Below are 13,576 nucleotides of genomic sequence, written 5' to 3' on the forward strand. Positions count from 1 at the left end.
ATTTACGTAAACAATGGCGGCCCCGCTATTGTCTGCGTCCTCTTAAAGGCGCCGACACACTGAAGAAAAAGAAGACGAACATCTTCCCGAAATGCTTTCCAAACATGCAGGCCTGGTCCACCCGGCGCGACCGACAGGCACGACTGGCGTGACCTGTCCTGCGGTGCTCTTCTCGGGCTAGAAAAAGTGAGAAGGTCGGTGAAGGCGGGCGGTCCGCCATGTTTTATTGTTTATTTTGTTTTATACGTGCGGCTACAGTAGCTAGCTTGCTAGCATCCTAACGTCACTTCTGCACGGTTGGAGGCGGATTTGATTTAAACGCATGTTTTTATATTTTGATGCAACACACAAATAATTTAGTTTGTAAAACACCTTGTTGACAGCTAATTTTAACCAACGTATATATGTTGTGTCAGGAAAATTAACGAAGAAAAATATCAATAAAAGTACACACTCAACTGATGGTCTTGTCTCAATTTATTGTCAAATCTCCACAGTCTTAAATCTGGTCTTGTTTAGTTTAGTACAAAGCCATCATTCAGTAGTTTGAAACAAACACGCAGCTTTATTATTTATCTTCTGACATTTAGGGGAAGACCATTCAATTGCTTTTCCTGTCTTTCTATGTCGCTGGCATAGATAGGCCAATAAAGGTCCAATATCTTTTTTCAAAGTACACCTTTGATGACCTCAGATGCAGTCGGCTTCTGCAGAGGTGGGCAGCAGCGCCGACTCTGTGGTGCAGGTGTGCTTCCCGAGCTCCCAGGCCTCGGTACTGGATGGCCTGAACCAGCAGAGGGAGGAGGGTCGCCTATGTGACCTTTCTATCCACGTCCAAGGTCACGTGTTTAAGGCCCACCGCTGCGTCCTGGCCGCCTCCTCATCGTATTTCCATGATCAGGTGAGAACTGAGTTTCATCTGCCACTTCTGTAAGGATGAGCGATGATAACATTTGGTGGACTTGATTGTCATCGTATGGTCTAAAGGTCCTGCTGAAGAACATGTCCAGCGTATCTATCCCGGCCGTGATGGACCCGCTGGCCTTTGAGAGCGTGCTGCGCTGCGCCTACACAGGTCAGCTCACGATGCTGCGCGAGGACATCGTCAACTACTTGACGGTGGGCAGCGTCTTGCAGATGTGGCACATCGTGGACAAATGCACCGAACTCCTTAAGGAGGGCAGGACTGTTGGGGGAGGTTCGAGCGGCGGCTCAACTAATGGCGGCGTCCTCAGTCGGGATACAGTTCGCCCAGCGGGCTCCCAAGACTCACATTGTTCCTACGCAAATATGGAAAGTATGAAATTTGATTGCATAAACCTCGATGTATTGTAACTATGCCGCTCTAACTAAAGTGTGGAATTGTTCACGTCACACGTGTGTTTTAGGGAGCCTTCAAGAGCCCTCACGAACCTCCCAGCCACCAAGCCGTCTGTCGGCCAGTGAGAGCCAGTCTCCCAGCAGCACCAACTACTTCAGCCCCGGAGCGGCCACGAACTTAGCGGGTGGCGGCGGAGTGGCCAGCAACACCCCCAGCTACTGCACGCCGTCCGGAGAGGAGGCCCTCATGTTAGAAGAGAGAGAGGAGGAGGAGGAGGATGATGAGGGGGAAGAAGAAGAAGAGGTTTACCGGCAAAAGTTGAGAGGAGGAGGCAGGATGAAGAAATTGGAGGAGGAAGTGGGCGTCAGTGACAGTTTTGGGGTTTCCTCATATCAGGTGAACCTAGGTTTTTTCCCCCCAACAGCATCCATGTCTTCTTACAGCTTCTGTATGTCAGCCTCTTCAACTTTGTTCCCACAGGACGGCGAGGACGTGTCACTGCAGAGACGCCCCGCCTACATCCAGCCTAGCATCATGCCTCGCAAGCAGTGGGTGGTGGTCAAAGCTGAGCGGCCCGAGGACCACGACCTCATCGTGGTGTCGGGCGAGGAGGGCGGCGGAGCAGATGACGAAGAAGACGAGGAGGAGGAGGACGACGAGAGGGGGATGGCGTCCGGCCGAGGGAGGGATGGCAGCGACTTCGCCATCTCGCACGTGCGGACGCTCTCGGTGGAGGCTGCCGAGGGAGTGGAGGCTGACGCACAGGTGGAATGCACTCAAGTTGATTGATTTCTAAAGTTGTGGTGGAAATACGTTCCATAACCGTCTGCTATTGGTAAAAATCTTACATATTGAGAGACCTTGATTTTTTTTTTTTTTTTAATTGCTCCAACTAAATAATTGTGGTGTTTAATTAATTTAATCACATTGCTCCAACAAAATAAATTTATTTAATTCAAACTTCTCAAGCTAACATGATGCACCATGTCCGTGCATCCAGATGGACTACAGCCAGTCTTCCGACGACTTCCTCAAGTTGGATGGCAGCTTGCTGGATGCTGCTTTAGCTCAGCAGGTCCAAGACTCAACAGTGGGACCCAATCCGAGCCAAGGCGCCAATCGAGCTGCCTCAGGCCTGCTGGGTCAGGTCCCTACCCGCACCCAGCTTTTCCCTCTAGACATGCAGGTCAGCCATTTATTATAATTTCACCTTTTAAGATGGATGCGTTGTCCGATCAGTTTTATTTGCAGTTTAAACTTTTAATGAGGAATTTTACTTACGCAGGGCAACCAGATCCTGGTCTTCGGACAAACATCTGCGCTCTCGATGGATGCCGGGCCGCCTCCTATGAGCGGGGTGATCGGCGGCGGCGCCGCTTTCAAAAGTGTGGCGCACGGCCCGGCGGTCTCAGGAAGCGACGGCGGGGGTGGTGGCGGCGGTTCAGCTAAAGTCTTTATGTGCCACTGCGGCAAGACCTTCACGCACAAGAGCATGAGGGACCGCCACATCAACATGCACCTGGACCTGAGACCCTTCCACTGTCCCGTGTGCGCTAAGAAGTTCAAGATGAAGCATCACCTGACCGAGCACATGAAGACGCACACGGGGCTCAAGCCGTACAACTGCGCCGGATGCGGCAAGAAGTTCATGTGGCGAGACAGCTTCATGAGACATCGATCGCACTGCCAGCGTCGAGGAGGAGGAAGCGGTGGAGACATCGTTGATGTCCTTCCCGGCCCTCACCTCCTCCTCCCGCCAGGTGAGGGGGGTTTGCGAGGAGGTGGCGCGTCCTCTACCTCACGCCTCCATCACGTCGCTAACGGAGCTTCGTCGGGAAGCAGCATGGCAGCGACGATTTTTGGCAGCCTGCCGTTAGAGCACAACGAGTGCACGGATCTTTCTAATGACAGCTAACACCTGAACGTTACCGACCAGTAGCAACAGCCAGTGACCCCTAACAACCACTAGAAAGTGCCAAGGTGTGACCGCTGATGAAAGCTAATGACAACTAACAACACTTAACAACCGCTAAAGACTGCAAGTGTCCGTTAACAACCAAAAACGGGTGACAGCAACAACCAATGACAGTTATTAATCGATTAAAAATGACTGCAAGAACTGCTAATGATTTATAAAAGCAGCTAACTCGTGATTGCTGTTGATTGGTGTCTACAGCCAACTGAAAAAAAGTTAACGACCACCAGGGAAAACTATGTCCACCGTTTTATGACAAGTCTTTGGCTTGAGCAGTCTTTTTGAAATCTCAACGTACTTGAATTGAACCTTTATGTCGGATGGACAAAGTAAGGCCTGTCACTTTTTGTGATTTGTTGTGTTATATTTGTTTGTGTTTTTTGTAAAATAGATTCATAAGAATGTATTTATTTATTTATTCATCTAATTCCATAATTAGTGTCGCTATAATAGTTCTATTTTTTGTAAATAATTATAAATAAGGTAAAGTAGTTTGTGTAGTTTTTTAACTTAAAAAAAATCCTGGATGAAAATGTTAGTGGTTCATATTTTTTCGACACTTAATCATTTCCTGAATTGTTGCATAGAAGTTTAAAAAAAGGTAAATATGACCTAAGCATACATGTAATTTTGACTGCATCAGTTTTGAAGGGATTTTTGTTTTAGTTGCGTTTGATAAATAGTCGGCCATTCGCATTTGCACATGAAATGAATGATATTTGTACATTTATGATAATTTAATAGGGATGCCACAACTGACCATCAAAGCCAAGAACCTATAATTGGGATTTAACATCATTGATGAGTTAATAGAATTTATAATATGGAGTTAGCATCCTAGTGCTGGTTTGTTGAGAATTATTTATGGAGATTTTATTATTTGTCTAATGTACAATGTATATATTTATCAGATTTTTTTTTCACACAAGGCTATTGCGTTACTTTTTGCGCAGTAAAATGTGAGCATAAAATGCACTCATTCTGATTTTGGAATTGTTTTTCCCTCCTGCTTATCAAAAATCTACTTGATTGTATCGATACGATATCAATAAAGGCCTACTTTGTGTCAGGCTGAAGTTTTCTCTTTGTTCTCTGTGTAGCAATATTATAAAATCTACAAAGATCCATCCATCATCATCATCAATCAATCAATCATTCAGCCATCATAATCAATCAATCATCCATCCACCACATCATCCATCCACCACATATCTATCTATCTATCTATCTATCTATCTATCTATCTATCTATCTATCTATCTATCTATCTATCTATCTATCTATCTATCTATCTATCTATCTATCTATCTATCTATCGATCTATCGATCTATCTATCTATGCTCACCTTGAATGTATTTTATGTATATCAATCCTCCACTCCTGGACAAGATGTTCGAAGATTCATCTGACATATAATTTTGCTGGAATGTGTTTAACAGTCGAACCAGGGGTGTCGAACTCCAGTCCTCAGGGGCCGCGTTCCAATATGTTTTCCAAGTTACCCTCGTTAAACACACCTGCGTGAAAAGATCGGTTCATTTTCACGTTCTGCAGGAGCCTAACTTTTCACACAGGTGCACTTAACGAGGGAATCTTGGAAAACATGTTGGAATACGGCCCCCGAGGACTGGAGTGCAACACCCCTGAACTCTAACTCATTGTTGGTTTTGGAGTGATACATTTTTGGAAGGCAATTATGGAGACTTGCATGTGCCAAAATAAAATCCATATAAAAGCAATCAAATGTTCTCTCATCAATCCTTATTTGGCCTCTTTCCACTAAATATTTCTCATTCGCCTATGAGAACCATTCCTAATATGTGAAAGAATCACTGCTTAAATTTAGAGGACCCATTTAGAAGGAGACATTTTTCACTAATGTTTACTATTGAAGTGTATGCCCATGTTTTTTAATAACATAATTGAAAGCCTTCCCCAGTGTGTCAGTAAAATTCCTTTATTGGTTTGACCCTCTCTCACATGAATGATTCCGAAGAGTTTGTGCTCTCGACCGTGTGCGAATGTTGTCTCTATGAAGCGCATTGGCACACAAATGTCAACAACAGGATTGTTTTTATTTGATAATCGTGACTAAATACACAGATACAAATACTGCTAGCAGTATTGCTCATGGTGACATTGGAGCAGCCTTGGGAAAGAAATTCCATCCCGACAATCAATTCAGCAGTAGTTTGATGACTTCAGTCGAACTGCCCAAAGTACAATTTACCTTTCTGGCAAGTTTCTCAAATTGAGATTTGTTAGTGACGAGTTACGATGGAAGGCCAATTCAAACACAAACTTGAGCGGCAAAAATGATACAAAGCATGGACTGAATGGAGGTTTTGTTGCTGTTAGCCATCATGAGCTAACAATGTAATGAATGTTAGCTACATCTATGAGCAAGGTGTCTTTATTTTGTTTTCACTTTAACTCAATCCCTGTGGCTGCCGGGCATGTCATAAAGGACGCTTCTGGACACTTGCGTTCTCTCTTTATTTGACAAGACAAGGATTTGTAAAACATGTCCAGTAACATTTATCCCCTCCCAAAAGCGTACAAAATAAAAGTTATGCCAAAAACGAAAGACATCTCCAGTGTGACTATCGAGGTCATTGTGGTTGGGCGGTGAGGACTGAAAAGCTCACAAACAAATAATAATAATACTTTAAAAGACAAACAAACATACAAACAAACAAATAAACAAACAAGGCACATGTGGCTCCGTGATAACAACTGTCTGGGACTGGCTAACAGCTAACACGCTATGCTTTTCATGAGAGCTTTTCAAAACAATTCATTGAATTCAAATTGATCTGGCAATGTCATCGAACACAGACTTAAATGTTTTCATTTTATTACTAGTTGACTTCAATCCCTCCATGGCGGGTTCACCGTCCCGCTATTTTGCTGATTTGGTCTTGTCCAGGTATAACATGACACTGTCTACGTCTGAAAGATGATCAGGCTTGTTTTTGCTGATTAGATTAGAAAGCAATGACGGGAATTATTTTAATCCCTGCCCATTTGGCATTTTATGCCTGCTGAAAGCAATTTCGCAATCTTTGGGCATGTTTTGCTGCATGTTGTGAGATGTTAAGATCGGTTTGGCAGTCAGGTTGTTGTTTACTGTAAACACGGATTGGTATGCTGATTTTTTTTTTCTTTCCCTTTTCAGTGTTGGCCTTACACGACTCCCAGCTGCGTTTCGGAATCAATCTGTATCACTTAGCATGCAACAAAAGCAACAAACATGATTGTCAACAAATTAACACTAACAACCTTTAAAACTGATGATTGCATTTGAATCTTCAATTTTTCTTAGTTTAACTGGCAACTTGTCTGAGTGCTGTGAGTAAAAAATAAATAAAAATAAAACCATAAAAACTAATCATGAATCAAAATTCTTTGATTTTCAACTTGTCTTAATGATGACGATGATGCTGCAGTCAAAGGGAAGGAACAAGCCGGTCATCATGCCATGCACACATTTCATTATTAGCGTTATTATTCATATTTTCTTGCGTCGTCAGCACATTGTGGCTGTCCAGTGACGACATTTCTGTTAAAAAGTAAAACACATACCTCCACCCCCTCTGCAGAAGCACCGAGAACACGATACTTTTTTTTTTTTTTTTACACCAATAATTATATATCATCATTGTTGTTATAATTATTCATCATCAACATAAGCAGTACTATTTACATTGTTGGTCATTTGGTACAATGTTGACATCCACTTTAATGGCAGTATTTTTCCCTCATATGCTCACCAGACACTTCATTAGGAACACCTTCCGTTGAAAGCTTTGTATGTACATAGATGACAACGCTCACTTTACAGCCATTATCGTAATTAAAAAAAACAAATTAAATTAGTGTAGGAGTGTGCTTGTCGCGCATGTGCTTTCCAAACCTTGAAAAGAAACCTCCGAGAGCATCAAAATTTTCGGAAGGGTTCACACAAAGCTTTCAAAGTGAGCATTACAGGGATGATGATCATTCTTCATAATGGTTTGTGTGCCTAAAGAAATGTCGGTGTGTGTGTGTAAGTAAACCCCCCTCTACATTGCGTGTTCGGGTAAGCTATTGAAATTAAAGCAACTTTTTAAGGCGCGATGTACTTCTATTTTGGCCTAAATTTGGTTGAAATCTGCAATAATTCCAGTGTTGGCCACTAGATGGCGGCACGGTTTGTTTGACTGATGGTATTTCGATATTAAGGATTTTAGGCCATTATAGAAGGGAGTTTACCTAACATGCATATTTGTGTTACATTCCTTGTGATGGACGCCTGAATGCGCCTGTGTGTGTGTGTCCCCCCCCCAAAAAAAACCAACCATAATGTTTCCTTATTTGAGTCACCCCCCCCCTTAAAATGTTGTTAAGATGTTACCCTCATCAGTGAGACTACGCAACATAATAAAAGTGGTTAAAAGTGGAAAAAAAAAAAATTCCCTTGGCGAGCGCCTCCTCGTGGCCGGCCACGTTTACACATACATGGCAGGCGACACAAAGCTCTCGCCACGAGCGATGTTGGCGGTCGGCGGAGGCTCTTGATTGGTGGAGACCAGGTCCGGGTTCGGGTCCAGGTTTAGGTTCACTTCGTCCGGAAGCGGCGGTCCGCCGCCATTCGCTGCGCCGGGAGTTTCGCCGCTGAAGTTCTGCCAAAACAAAGAAAAAAGAAAAATGAGCCATTCATATTTTTGCGGGAAAGATAAAAACTTACCCTGACAGGCTCGCTTCCCGTAGGTTCGTAGTAGACGTCCCCCGCCGGGGTGAGCGGCGCCATTTCGGTGGCAGCGGGCGCCTCTGACGGCTTGGTCAGCTGCATGCACACATTGAAACCAAACAAATGGAAATCTTTATTTGTGCAAAGACTTTACAAATGAACTTAGTCATGCTGTGCATATTGTATGAATGCTAAGCTTCTGCTATCGTTAGCATAGCGTAAAATTTGTGGTCATTTTCCAACCAATTCCTTTAAATTGGATAATTAGCTGCACAGTGTTTGGGAATGAGTTGTTTAAGCAAGCGCTAATCACCTCTGATCAATACACAAATCACTCATTGATTGATGGATTGACTCACCAGCTCTGTGGAGCCGCTGCTCTTGATGGGGGGTGGGGGCTTGTGCTTCGGGGGGCCACTGATTGAACGACATTAAAATGACCAAACCAAATATGGTCATTGCAAAAACACATCATTTGAACGATGGATAATCATTCTGATTGGCTAAGAACTCACTCTGCATCGCGCTGGCGTCGGCGAATAAAGAAGACAAGGCCCACCACGATGCCGATGAGGGCGAGGGCCCCGAGGAGCCCGCCGATCACCGCGCCTGTTGACGGGCCCGGCACAATACGACGCTCCTCCTCTGGGGGGCGACACAGCACATAAAATGTTTTTTTTTTCAATTTCCACGGGCAGACTTCACTGCATGTGCTCTTTTCCAAAGAAAAAGAGAAAAGAACATGAATTGCCCTTTGCTTCTGTGTCTTGCCAGCAGGTGGCACTGTCCTCCAAGTAAACGGATACAGATTGCAGCTGCTGTGATTTCAGACGGAGCCTGAAGGCATCGCTAGATAAGATGCTCAACAGAAAACAGGGAAGAGGAGGAAGAAGAAGCAAAAAGAGGAACTAAAAGGAGGAAAGAGGTGAAAAAGGAAGACGAGGAAAAAGAGGCAGAGGGTGAAGAAGGGGGAGGAAGAAGATGAAAAGGAGGAGGAAGAAGATGAAAACGATGGAGAGCAAGAAGAGGAGGGAAAAAAAATCAGCCTCCTCATTCCTGTGACACTTTGTCCTCCTCCTACCTTGCGGCCTTCGAACCTTCCTCATGCTTTGATCCCTTTAGCGCGCGCACACACACTTCACAGGCACTTTTCTGCCTTCCAGCATCGTCTTACTGCTCATTTGCGCTCATGGAAAAACGGCCTGGCCTCTCTTTTCCCACAACTACTCCCCCCCTCCTCCCGGCGTGACTCAAAAGCATCCCATTTGCAGTCAAATTGAATCATGGATGCTGCTGATGAGCGCAAGCAACGAGAACACAAATCCATAAACACCACAAACAAAGAAAGACCCCCCACCCCGTCCCGACCAACCAACACACACACAAACGTGTGCACTCAGTCTCCCCTCCAGCCTCCAAAGGACTTCCAAAGTGACGAGTGCACGGAAATGACTGCAATCAGCCGGCAATTACGGAGAATAAAGCGGGAGATTTTGGAGGCTAAAAGCTTCTTTATTTCTTTCAGTAGGCCACTTGAAGAGGAGGAGGGGGAGGAGGCGGGGACATTAAAGAAGAAGAAGAAAAAAGGTAAAGCGAGCAGCTCTATGACACTAACGATGATTTGAAGACGCTCTCGTTTTTTTGTTGATGATTCTGCTTCGGACCAACATCAACAAATGCAAAGACGATAGCACAGCAGGAAATAAAATGCTAACCTAAAAGCTAACTCTCAATGTCAATACATGATGGAAAAATACACATGCGATTGTTGAAAATATATAGATTTTAAAATGTGTACATATCAATGGGCTTGATAAAAAAAATGATCTTTTAGTTTTGTGCTTATGTTGATTGTCAGCTACTGTTTGCCCAAAACCTCAAAATGTGACTAAGCTGATTGCGCTACCGGGGTAAAGTAATTCAAATCATTGTAAACAACAAGAACAACAAAAAAAATAGAGAAGAATATAATCAATTCCAAACAAAGATGACGCCGCCGCATTCAACCACGGGAGGAAATAAATCAATGCGCAAAACAATGCAAGATGATGACAACGACACCAGCGAAGAAGACAACATTCAAAGCACAGAAGAAGAAGTCAATCATTAAAGCTGACATCATGAATCATTCCCGGTAAGTGGATGAAGATGTGATGCCGGCGCCGCTCCAACAATTAACTCGGCCGCGCCTTTTGTCATTCGGCGCCCGTGGGGGAGGACGCCGCACGTTGCCTTCCTGGGGACCTGACCGGTCACGCTCTTCGCCACACGGGGCAAAGCTATCATGGCCGCCCAGCGCCCGCTTCTCGGGCCCCCCGCGCATCCCTTGACCTCAGCCCGCATGAATTATTAATGCTTGACTATGTTTTGTCCCCGAAAGGGAGAAAGTCTTGTGCTCTGTGACAGATTTCATCGCCTAACAGCAGGACACACACACATACACGTACACACAGCTTTGTCTGCCAAGTTGTTGGTTTTTTTTTTCTTTCAGCCTGGGAATTTGCGTCTAGGAGCAGAGAGTAAATTGATATTGGTAATGGAATTGCGATTCATGATCACAATGAATTTCAGGTCGATCAACAAGCCAGCGAGTTTTCTCGATCGAGCATTTCGGAAATGACAGTCGATCTTTTCCCGCCGCTTTGGACTTTGTTTGGGCGCGGAAGGAATTTGTCTCAGCCTGTTTTTATTTTTGCTGTAAATAAACCAAAAATGTTTTATAACGTTGGCTAACACAGCGCTGCTACAGTTAGTGGTGTGACTCTTCTTAGCTTTTAGATTGGTCCTTTTGGTGAATGCTGTCCTCTGCTGGTCGCAGCTCGACATTGCACCCTTTTAGAATACAGTTGGTTTTTTTGCCTTTATTTTATGTTCCTGTTTTATCAACCGATAATTATGTTCAAATCAAGCGCTATTCCTCATCCGATGACCTTATTTTGTCTGTTCTTTGCAGACAGTACACAGACACACACGCACACGCACACACACACACACAAAGCAACCTAGTATGACCTTTGTGTTTCAATCTGCCCACCAGTGCTGGCTCTTTTGTGTCTGTCCCCTCCGTCCATATGTCTCTACCCATTTAACAGATTACACACACACACACACACACATCTCCTGAGTGTAGAAAAGATGGTTGGTGTGTGCAGAGAAATGGCATTGCTCTCTAAATGATCCACAGAAAATGAGTTTATCTGAAAGACACACAGCCCCCCCAAAGCATCCAACAACAAAGTGGGTCAAAGCCTGAAAGGGAGGGAGGGAGGGAGGGCGTGAGGAAGGGAGGATGGATGTGAGCAAGTATGGGAGGTAGGTAAGAGGGAGGTGGCTTGAGCAAGGGAGCAACGCACCTTGAGGGAGGTGAGACTAAGGATGCAAGGAAGCCAGCTAGGCATCAAACAAGGGAGCTTAGCTTTTGGGCCTGTTTTACTGCTGCTTCTCCTCTCTCTGTCTCACTCATGTTAACATCGAGGAAGGATGAAGTGTGCAAACTGGACTCCTCTGTGACAGTAAGCTCTGTGTGTATTTTGGTTGCAGTTCCTGTTGGAGCAACACTTGTGTGACAAGCTGGCGGGGTCCAAGCGTATGCTAGCTGCCATCCGCTGCCACGGCAAATATCACTCACTCACTCATCGACACGTATGGACACACACAAAGACACACTCACGGCCTCCCCGCCCGTCCTTGCAAGCGGATCGGTCAGGCGTCGCTCACACTGGCCCGCCAGAGCGCACACGTGCAGCGTGGGGCGACCAATAACCAACAGGCTAAAAATAGCACAAATCATAATATCATTCAAACACACACAGTGTTAAGCCAGAGGGAAGGAGAAGCTGAGCCCAGTGGAGCAGCTCTCTGTGGAGCGCGATAGAGTCAATACAAGTCGGCCGTGGGCTCTCTGGGTTGAAATCTAACGGATGCTTTCCATATGGATACTCATTTCCTGTTTGCTATTTCGCTCGGTCGACCACTCAGTCAGTCGAGTGCCACTGTTGCCCGCCCTTTGCATCCTAATGTAACCCGCAACCATCAAATTACAACATTACAAGTAACAATCAACAAAATCAGCATTTTTTTTTTTCTCCATAAGGTGTCTCTCTGAGAAACAGGAAGTAGCTAGCTGGCTAATGATTAGAGCGAGTTTCTTGCGGGTGACTTTTTTTTTTATTTGAAGTTTTATGGCTAAATAACGACTGAGAGGCCCCTGAGCGCCAATGTTGGCATCTCCTCGTTGTCCCCGTCCGCGCCTGCTGTCAGCCTGACTCATGACCGCCATTAGCCGGCATTAAGCAGCGATAAGCACACTCGTCTTCTTCAAGGCTTGAAGGTGGAAGCTCGTTGAGGAAAAGTACAGTCGCGTCTGCGGGCCGCAGGGGGAGCATTATCTTCAAGCGGAGGAGGAGGAGGAAGTGGAGGAGAGATTAGAAAGTGGCATCAAGAGACGAGGGGAAGAGAAAGCGGCGGTGAAAAAAAGGAGAACAAAATGACAAAGATAGAAACACAAAGTGAGTGAAAGAGCGCGTAAAGGAGAAACGGATTCCTCCCACGGAACTCTCCGGCGCCACGTTGTGCGCTGCGATGAGCGATCGCGTTCGGGAAGTTAACGGTCCGCGCAAACATCACACGGGGAGGCAGAATATTAGGAACAACTCAGAGTGTCAGGCCATCAAGCCGTCGCCAACCAAATAGGTGTACCTAATGAAGTGTCTGGCACGTTGAGCCGACAATGAAAACACCCAAGCACGCATCCACTCCTTTCTATGCTAATTTCCTACCTCATTTGCATAATAAAAGGATCTTGTGTCAATTGGAGTTAATGTATGCTGATTTATCCTACCATCACCTTGCTGAGCAAAAGCAACACGGCAGGTGAAATGCACGCCATGTGTGTGTGTTATTAAATTGGAGTTTTGGTGTTCCATTTTTGAAAGTATGAGAAGACAAAAAACGGAGGGCGAGCACGTCTTTGGGCTCAGGTGTTCTTTTCTTACATTCCTTAGACGTTCACTCCTAAGAGTGTGTGTGTGTGCAGTTGTGTGTTTGTGTTTTTGTGTGTGTTTTGAAGCCTCAGGCTACGAGCTGTCAGCTAGTAATTAAGATTCTCCACGTGTAAAATGTACAGTGTGTACCTTTAAAGGCGAACGTACGCGCGCGCACGCGTCGCTATCCATACGCACGCGCGGCTTTGCTGCGAATGGACAAAAGCGGCGCTGACAAGGCCTGCGGAGGCGCCGTGCTCCGAGGAGCCTGTCAAACGCGTCTTCTTCACCTGTACACAGACGCACACAAGTGCGCACTGCAGGCAAGTCGGCACAAATAAAATATAGAGTGAAAACAAAGAGTACAAGGTTGTGTGTAGGCAGGTTGTGTGTAGTTGGACACAAACGTACACAAAACATACACAAACACGTGGGTGTTGCTTGTTAAGATGAGCGCGGTTGTGTCGAACTTTCACAAGTCTAAAAACGAAATTGCAGAGCAGTAGTCAGAGAGTTGCGGCAAGGAAAGAGCAACGACTCGCTAAGCCGCAGGGGAGCTTTGTTT

The 13,576-nt window shown here is 45.3% G+C and overlaps 2 protein-coding genes across 3 annotated transcripts in view; one reads left to right on the top strand and one right to left on the bottom strand.

Moving 5' to 3' along the window:
- Positions 1–31: 31 nt before the first annotated feature.
- On the top strand, positions 32–4,365 carry zbtb22b (zinc finger and BTB domain containing 22b). Of its 2 annotated transcripts, none has more exons than XM_088365853.1 (7): positions 32–194; positions 675–901; positions 988–1,297; positions 1,389–1,717; positions 1,802–2,086; positions 2,322–2,507; positions 2,607–4,365. In XM_088365853.1, exons 2-7 carry the CDS (start codon positions 695–697, stop codon positions 3,234–3,236), a joined length of 1,947 nt encoding a protein of 648 aa, XP_088221979.1. In that variant the 5' UTR covers positions 32–194; positions 675–694; the 3' UTR covers positions 3,237–4,365. The 2 variants fall into 2 exon arrangements, with proteins under 2 accessions (XP_088221979.1, XP_088221978.1); XM_088365852.1 differs by having other exon boundaries at positions 34–194; positions 695–901.
- A 988-nt stretch (positions 4,366–5,353) lies between these two features.
- pvrl2l (PVR cell adhesion molecule related 2 like) overlaps positions 5,354–13,576 on the bottom strand; it is a 61,481-nt gene continuing 53,258 nt past the window's right edge. The window contains exons 7-10 of the mRNA XM_088365093.1: positions 8,545–8,674; positions 8,389–8,446; positions 8,027–8,125; positions 5,354–7,961 (exon numbers count right to left, since the gene is read on the bottom strand). Of these exons, the coding sequence (XP_088221219.1) occupies positions 7,788–7,961; positions 8,027–8,125; positions 8,389–8,446; positions 8,545–8,674 (461 nt within the window). The 3' untranslated portion in view covers positions 5,354–7,787. The remainder of the gene's footprint in view (positions 7,962–8,026; positions 8,126–8,388; positions 8,447–8,544; positions 8,675–13,576) is intronic.

This window comes from Syngnathus floridae, chromosome 21, assembly GCF_059516105.1.
Source record: "Syngnathus floridae isolate MCC-2025c chromosome 21, RoL_Sflo_1.0, whole genome shotgun sequence".
Lineage (NCBI taxonomy): Eukaryota > Metazoa > Chordata > Actinopteri > Syngnathiformes > Syngnathidae > Syngnathus > Syngnathus floridae.

Coding starts and splice junctions, on each gene's coding strand:
- zbtb22b (XM_088365853.1), top strand. CDS start 695: ATGCAGTCGGCTTCTGCAGAGGTGGGCAGCAGCGCCGACTCTGTGGTG. Junction 902..987: donor CATCGTATTTCCATGATCAG/GTGAGAACTGAG, acceptor TATGGTCTAAAG/GTCCTGCTGAAGAACATGTC. Junction 2,087..2,321: donor GAGTGGAGGCTGACGCACAG/GTGGAATGCACT, acceptor CCGTGCATCCAG/ATGGACTACAGCCAGTCTTC.